Genomic DNA, 8,255 nt, shown 5'->3' on the forward strand with positions numbered 1-8,255 from the left:
ACTGGGAGTTTGTCCTACCTCTCCTTTCAATATGTTTTTGACCTACTAATTTTTTTAAACCATTGTAATATGAATGACCGCGGGAAAAAATATTAAAGTAGCGTAAAGCTGTGTGAAACTTCCAATGTTCTAGATTAAAAAAACTCCCTGTACTGAGAGCGCCTTGGGCTCTGTAGGAGGCAAAAGAGCAGAGCGAATTTCTGTAATGACATAATTTGAAAATTGGAGCAGGCAGATTTTTAATTTATGTGATCTATGACTACAACAGCGATGTTTAAAGGTTTTAATGATGGAAAAGTTGGATGATTTATAGGACCAAGTCTAAAGGCCTTAGCTTAGGATTCCAGAAAATGTCTAAACGAGGTAGCTTCTGAGCCAGCCAGTCTGAGTTCAAACCCTGCCTCTGGCTTTCACTGTGTGGTTTTGGCTAAATTACTTCAAGGCTCCAGGATTCCCACGTCTGCAATGGAGGGAAGTTACAGTGCTTCTCTCACAGGATTATGTCAGGGTTTAGGGAAGCGCCTAGGCACATAGAAATGTTTACTACTATCGCTCTAGCCCAGCGGTCGGCAAACTCACTAGTCAACAGAGCCAAATACCAACAGGACAACGATTGAAATTTCTTTGGAGAGCCACATGTTTTAAACTTAAACTTCTTCTAACGCCACTTCTTCCAAATAGACTCGCCCAGGCCATGGTATTTTGTGGAAGAGCCACACTCAAGGGGCCAAAGAGCCGCATGTGGCTCGAGAGCCGCAGTTTGCTGACCACGGCCCTAGCCGGTTTGGCTCAGTGGATAGAGCGTCAGCCTGCAGACTGAAGGGTCCTGGATTTGATTCCTGGTCAGGGCACATGCCTGGGGTTGCAGGCTTGGTCCCCAGTAGGGGGCGTGCAGGAGGCAGCCGGTCAATGATTCTCTCTCATCGTTGATGTTTCTATCTCTCTCCTCCTCCCTTCCTCTCTGAAGTCAATACAAATATATTTTTAAAAAATGTTTACTACTACGAACGCCAGTATTAGAGTCATGATGGATGTTGTTGTTAGTATTATTCTACAACCTGGGCCCCCGCCGGCCTCTCAATGTTACTTTCTGTTCTATGCAAGCCCCAGCCAAACTAAGCTACTCACCGCCCCCGGCATACACTCCAAGGCGCTCTACCTTCTTCTTGCTGCCCTGGCTGTGCATAGGCTGAGTAACCACTTGGAGGGGATGTTGGAAAGGCAAATGCAATCCCCAGAAAGGAACTGAGCTGAATGCAAGTTCCTTTCGCTCTGAGATTCCATCAGATCAACAAAGCGGACAGGAAATTCAGCAGCACAACATTCAACATTCTCGAGAGTGATCTCCTGTCATCCTTCACTCATTTATTTTTTTATTATTTTTTAAAATATATTTTTATTGATTTCAGAGAGGAAGAGAGAGAGAGAAAGAAACATCAATGATGAGAGAGAATCACTGATTGGCTGCCTCCTGCACGCCTCCTACTGGGGATCAATCCTGCAACCCGGGCATGTGCCCTTGACTGGAATCGAACCCGGGACCCTTCAGTCCACAGGCCGACGCTCTATCCACTGAGCCAAACCGGCTAGGGCCATCCTCCACTCATGTTTAGCCCACTCGCTGAGGGAGCCTTACTTTCCAGTGCTCTGAGCGCCCCCGTGGGGACCCTGGACAAGACATTTCAGCTGAATGTGAGGCAGGGAGGGATGGGCTGCGATGGAAGCACACACGCCCGCTTGGCAGACAGACCTGGGGGCTTGATCTCCAGCAAGTGGCTTACATTCTCTGAGCAGTTTCTCCAGCAGCAAAATGGGGATTCAGTTCCCACTCCAAAGGCTGAGAATTGAATTAGATGTTGTGTACAGAGCGGCCACCGAAGAGCCTTCCCCGCCCTCGCCTTCCCTCTTCCTGTCGTTAAGGGGGCATTCAGGCTATGCCTTTAATGGGATTTAGATGGACACATGGGGATTGTGGGGCCACGGGGGAGGGTGGGCTGCAGGAAGATTGGGGCAGATGGCAGGAGGCCTTGAAATGCAAACCAAGGGCCCTAGCCGGTGTGGCTCAGTGGATAGAGCCTGCAGACTGAAGGGTCCCAGGTTCGATTCCGGTCGAGGGCACATGCCCACATTGCTGGCTGGATCTCCAGTAGGGGTCATGCAGGAGGCAGCCGATCACTAATTCTCTCTCATCACTGATGTCTCTCTCTCCTCCTCTCCCTTCCTCTCTGAGATCAATAAAAAAATATTTTTAAGAAAAGGGACCTGGGCTTGAGAAAGCAGAGTTAGGGGGCTTGGCTGTTGTCACCCCTCCTCTGTGCCTCCTCCTCCTCCTTCTCTCCTCTGGCCGGCGCTCTACGCAGCAAGTAACAGGTTAAAAATAACAGGGGGGTGTTTCCCCACACTGGAAATGGTAACAGAGTAGTCCCAGGCCCCCCCTGGAAAGAAAACAAAACACAGTGTGCCCTGAACCGCTTCCTGCTTCCAGCGGACACAGGCGTAAGGCGGCGGGGGGGGGGGGGGGGAACACCCTCCCATGCCGGCCCCTGAGATAAGAGAGGCAGGGCTGGTACGGGGTGGACTCTCTTTCCTCATCTCTCCCCGGGGAGCCCCGGCACCCCGAAGGAAGTTCTTCTGCGCCTGTGGGCCTCCTTCCTTTCCATTGGGATCGGAGGCCCGCACCTCTACCCTGGTTGTGCCCAGCAGGAGCCACCACTTAGAAATGGAAGCTTCTGGAAGCAGGACTAGTCCCTGCTGACACATCAGTACTGAAAGGATCATGATCTGGACAGGAAAGCGCGGTGGCTGGGGTCACAGGGTCAGAGCTGGGGGAACTGAGTACAAGGACCTTCCTCACTTAAGCAAGTCAGTTCAGTATAATTCATAACTGTCTATGGAGCAACTTCTGTTTGTCGGGCACAGCCGCCCTCGGGGGCGTGGGGTGAAGACCTGTACGTGCTCTTAGCCTAAGTAAGAGAGGGTAGCGACCCGCCAAGTTAGCAGACAATGGCCCTCTAAGCCTCAGTTTCCCCGTCTGCTGGAGAGGCGCAGGCCTGAAAGGCCCAAACCAACGCAAAGCACCTCCTGCAGTGTCTGCCTCTTAACAATGGGAGCTGCTTTTTATTTGCTGAAAGACCAGCGTAAGATCTCAGTGTTACTAGTACTTTGCGAGAAATAGCCAATCTGCAAACGTCTTTTAAAAAAGAAAAACAGCCCTAGCCGGTTTGGCTCAGTGGGTAGAGCGTCGGCCTGTGGACTGGAGGGTCCCAGGTTCGGTTCCGGTCAGGGGCATGTACCTTGGTTGCGGGCATATCCCCAGTGGGGGGTGGTGTGGGAGGCGGCTGATGGATGTTTCTCTCTCATCAATGTTTCTGGCTCTCTATCCCTCTCCCTTCCTCTCTGTAAAAAAATCAATAAAATGTATTTTTTAAAAAGAAAAAAAGAAAAAAGAAAAACATCTTATATGCTTACTTAATGCCCAACACAAACATCTTTTTTTGTCCTTTTTTTCAACCTTTGATCCGAAGAAGAAGAAGAAGAAGAAGAAGAAGAAGAAGAAGAAGAATGCGACAGCGTGTGGACTGCCAGGCCCAGTCCTAAGCATTTAGGCCTCCAAACAACCCTGCGAGGTGGGCAGTGACATGAGCCCCCTTTACCAATGGGACACGTCAGGCCCAGGAAAGGTCATGGACGTGGCCAGGGTCACGCACCGCTTAAGAATAGCCCTTGAGTTTGCAGTTCCTTGCAGCTGCCTCCCCGGCTCCTTTTCATTGTCTCTGGCTGACAAGTTGGTGAGACAAAACCCGCGCAGTAGGCCTCCCTCCCTCCCTGGCGCTTCCTCTGTCTACCCCCTGCCCTCTTCCTCTCTGTATCCGAAGGCGAACACTGCGACCTGCTGCTTGCTACCGAACTAGAGAAGCCCCCAGGCCTTTACAAACGGCTACTCCTCCGTCTCGGCTACTCCTCAGTCTCCCTTGGGCAAAGCCTGGAAGAGCAGCAAAGAGCTGGTGGCGGGTCATTGTTGTTAGGGGCGAGCTGGGGAGGAAAGAAGTGACTTGACGGGCCGTTGGGCGGGGGGGGGGAGGGGGGGATGAGGGGGACAGAGTCGCAGAACCCACAAAAATGGTGTGGCAGCTGCCGGTGGAACCGGCCAGAAACGCACCCTGCGTGACCTTGACTGAGTTTTCACAGCGAAGTGGCCAGCAGCGGGGGAGAGTCAGGGGTCCAGTAACCAGAGACATGACATCCTGTGTCTGCATTGAAGGGCTCTGCGCCCCCATTCGGGGAGCAGCCACCCACCAGAGCGCGAACTGGGGGAGCCAGACAGTCAGTCTGCCCCTCCCATGTCCCCCAAGAAGAAGGAAGTCCAGGGGACGAAGAAATGGGGAAGTCCCAGCAGCCCTGACCGGCTTTAAGGGTCCAATGAACAGTGGACCCCCGTCCCCTTGCAGACCAAGCCTCGGCCAGAAACATGATTAGGGGGGAACGCTCCGTCGGGGCACAGAAAAGCATCACAGGCCCTCGTCTGTATCTCCAGACAGCCCCGAGGAGGCCTTTCCCAAGCGCGGGCCTCTCTCTGGCCTAGCTCTCTGCAGGCGCAGGGCGTGGTACCTGTCACTGTTTGAGCAGCCCGGGGGGTCAGTGGTGCAGGAGCAGGTGCCATTTTGAAAAGTGCTCCTGGCTGCCTCCATTTCCGGGTGTAACTCCCGGGCGCACCTCGAAAATGTCTTGTGCTGAAAAAGCCCCTCTTCAGAATACAGAGTTCGATTTGTCAGGCTTTAGAGAGAAAGGCCATTGCTCCTATCTGGCATCTGCCGCGGGCCTCCTGAGAGATCGCTTGCATAATTTAGGAAAATAAGGGGCAGGGAAGCAAAAGACCCTCCTCACTGTCAAGCAGCAAGCCCATAGCACAGCTTGAACTTGACTCCTTTTTCTCAGGGAGAGGCGGGCAACTCCATACCCTCCGGATCAATGGACCTTCAAAGCAGCAAATCTTGCGGTTGTTTGGTTTGGGTGCGCACAAAAATGACAGCGATGAGAGAAACACGCATGTCCCAGTGGAGAAATTTTTTAAATTCACTTTGCGGTGCTTTACCTCCCACCCCGATCACGGAGGCCGACGTCGACGAGACAAAGAGGGGCCGGGTGGGGCCCGATGCCCTCCGCTGGCCTGCAAGCTGAGTCACACGAATCGCACCCCGCCGTGGGCGAGGCCCCCCTGCGAGGTCACCCCCGCACCCTCGCTTGGCGATGGCTCCATCAGACAAAGCCAGATTGGCAGGGAAGGGATGCCTGTCCCCCTGGGTACCCCTCAGGCTCTTAGGTATCCCGCTCCGGTCCCCAAGAGCAGGTTTGCGGGCTGTTGCAAAAATCCATGCAGGCAAAACAGACCTAAAAGGGGAAAGTGCGTTAGGAAGGGCGCGTTGGAGGCTGTGGCGGGGGGAGGGGGTTGCTCGTTTTATTTTCCACCCTCATTGCGGTTAGGGTGCATTGGTGGGCGCGGGTGGGGGCCCCCCCAAACGCCACGTAGGGCCCCCGGACGCCGCCTTAGACCCCGGGCGCGAAGGAGTTAAGCCGACGCGCGGTGACATCACCTCATTTGCATAGGAGCGCGCATATAGGGGCGCCCGCCGCCCCCGCCCGGCACTCGGCGGCGGTCCCTGAGCAGATCGGACTTCTCTCGTTCGCGCACCTCGCTCGGGTGAGCCCTGGGGCCCCTGCCTCCCGCGCTTGGGTGGGTCCCCTTCCCTCCCCGCATCCCCGCTGCGGCACCCCTAAAGCCGCGCCCCGGTGGCCCTCCCGGGAAAGGGCTGCCTTGGGGAGCTGGGGGAATGGCAGAACTTTCCAGGTGCCGGGTAACGGGGCGATTTTTTTTTATTTTATTTTAAAAAAGAAATATCAACCTGGCGTTTTGTTACGCAGCTACCGGGGAGCAGGTTTCCCCTTCTTTCTCCCCGGGAGGGCACGCTGCGTTGCCACTGAGGCAGAGATCCATCAGGAACAGAAAGCTCCTTTGTTCCAACTCACACCCACCAGCCCGAGCTGCGACGACTGCAGTTCTCCTCCAGCCGCGGGTGGCCCCGGGGGCTGCATCTGGCCCGGTTTAGGGCGTCTGGGCAGTCTCGAAAGCCCTCCTCGCAGGGGGATGCGTGCCGAGGCTGCCGAATCGCCCCGGGCTGCAGATGAGGCTGATTAGGGGGTGCGGGCAGCTTTGTGCGGCGCCTGCATTGTGCGCGCCCGCGAGGAAGCGGGCAGGGCGGTGGTCGGCGCCGCAGAGACAAAAGAAAGCGGCGCATTTGCAGGGAGCGAGAGCACCTAGAGGACAGGGAAACGGGGTGCAGCCCTGGCTTCATCGGAAGCCCTTTTCACTCGCTTTGCTCCCCCGTAAACGCGCTCCGAGCCAGATTGGGATGTGGAAACGCTGCAGTGAAACCCGCAGCGCCCCATCGGCCTCCTCATGCGAGAACGGTCTTCCCTGCGTGGTGCCTCGCATTTCGAGAGATTGAAACGGGGTGGGGGGGCTTCTTTTTGTAGAGAGAAAAGGTCTCTGGCGGCGAATGGGCGCGGGAGGAGGCGGAGGTGGGGGTTCAGGCGGGAGATGCGAGGGCCAGAGCGCACTTCTGAGCTTGGAGAAAGGAGACCGGGCGGCTCCGCGCTCACCCTCCCTCCTCGCTTTGTATCTGCAGCTCCCTCCGCAACCATGTCTGACAAACCCGATATGGCTGAGATTGAGAAATTCGATAAGTCGAAATTGAAGAAGACAGAAACGCAAGAGAAAAACCCACTGCCTTCAAAAGAAAGTAAGCTCAACCCCCCCCCCCCTTTCCAATCCCCCCCCCCCCCACTTTTGAGAAAAGGCTGAGCGGGAGTGGCGGTAGGGAGGATGGGAGGGGCGGGGGGGGGGAGAATGATGGGGGGAGGGAGGGTGGGGCCAGAGCCGACAGTTGATGAATGTGGCCTGGAAAGGTTAATTAAAAATTATCCCGCAGCCAACAAACGGGGCTTTAATAACTCAATGAAGGAATGTTGAATATGTCATAGTCATAAGGCATAGGCTTTTATCTAATGCTCCTGTTTCATAAAAGCCTTCGTGATGAAATGCCTATCGATACTTGTAGGGTTTTTATCATTCGGAAGGATCATTTTAACGCAAGCACTCTGGTCTGATACTAAGGCTACAGCGAATCCGCATACCTGACCGCCTCCGTCTAATTTTTTTTTTATTTTTTTCTTTTCTTTCCAATCACAGCGATTGAACAGGAGAAGCAAGCAGGCGAATCGTAATGAGGCACGCGCCGCCAATATGCACTGTACATTCCACAAGCATTGCCTTCTTATTTTACTTCTTTTAGCTGTTTAACTTTGTAAGATGCAAAGCGGTTGGATCAGTTTAAGTGACTGTGCTGCCCTTTTCACATCAGAACTACTGACAACGGAGGCCGCCCCGGCCGCTCCCATCTGCCCGGCTGGCTGGCGGGGAAGGGGGGGGACTTGCATGTTGGCGAAGGAACGAGCTGGGTGGGACGAGGGGGAACATCTAGAGCGAACACCAAGCTGGTCCAGGGGGTCCTGCGGGCTGTAAAATGCAGTTTAATCAGAGTGCCATTTTTTTTTTGTTCAAATGATTTTAATTATTGGAATGCACAATTTTTTTAATATGCAAATAAAAAGTTTTAAAACCTGGCTGGTGTGACCTGTTTGGTGTCTGGGACGAGCGCCTTATTCGCGGAGGAACCCTTTGGGGAAGGGTCTCCCTGTGGAGCCATGAAGGTGAAAGAAACATCTGGTAAAATGGGTGTCACCCGGGAGGGGAGAGGGGGGGCAATACCTCCGCTGTGCTAGGTAACTGGGTGGTCATTTACTTAAGGTTGAATTCCCAGCATGAATTGTATAAAAACCGATCAAGGTAGATTTGCAGTTCTTTATAGAGTGTGCCAAGCCAATGCGGAATTGTACCTGATTAAAAAAAAAGAAGCGATAATTCACAGCACAATGTCTTAGGTGTCAAATTGAACTTGGCTAGCGAGCTGATGACCAACACGGCCAACAGGATTTACGCATTCCTGTTGGAGAGGGAAAATGCACTTTAACAGCTGTTTCATCAAAGAAATGCACACATGTTTTTTCCTCACCTAATGGCGGCTTCTAATTCGAGTTCAATATTGAAAATGGCTTTTAGGAAAGAAGTGCGCTGGCAATGAATAGGATCTCAGAATTCGCACTTCAATAACAAAGCCGTCGGATGAAGGCAGGGTGGA

The 8,255-nt window shown here is 53.6% G+C and overlaps 1 protein-coding gene across 1 annotated transcript; it reads left to right on the top strand.

Annotated features, from left to right (window-relative positions):
* Positions 1-5,613: 5,613 nt before the first annotated feature.
* Positions 5,614-7,680, top strand: TMSB4X (thymosin beta 4 X-linked). The gene is made up of 3 exons (XM_008156575.3): positions 5,614-5,698; positions 6,684-6,797; positions 7,247-7,680. The coding sequence occupies exons 2-3, from the start codon at positions 6,698-6,700 to the stop codon at positions 7,279-7,281; spliced, it is 135 nt and encodes a 44-aa protein (XP_008154797.1). The 5' UTR covers positions 5,614-5,698; positions 6,684-6,697; the 3' UTR covers positions 7,282-7,680.
* The last annotated feature ends 575 nt before the right edge of the window (positions 7,681-8,255 follow it).

Source organism: Eptesicus fuscus, chromosome 1 (assembly GCF_027574615.1).
Source record: "Eptesicus fuscus isolate TK198812 chromosome 1, DD_ASM_mEF_20220401, whole genome shotgun sequence".
In the NCBI taxonomy this organism is placed as follows: domain Eukaryota; kingdom Metazoa; phylum Chordata; class Mammalia; order Chiroptera; family Vespertilionidae; genus Eptesicus; species Eptesicus fuscus.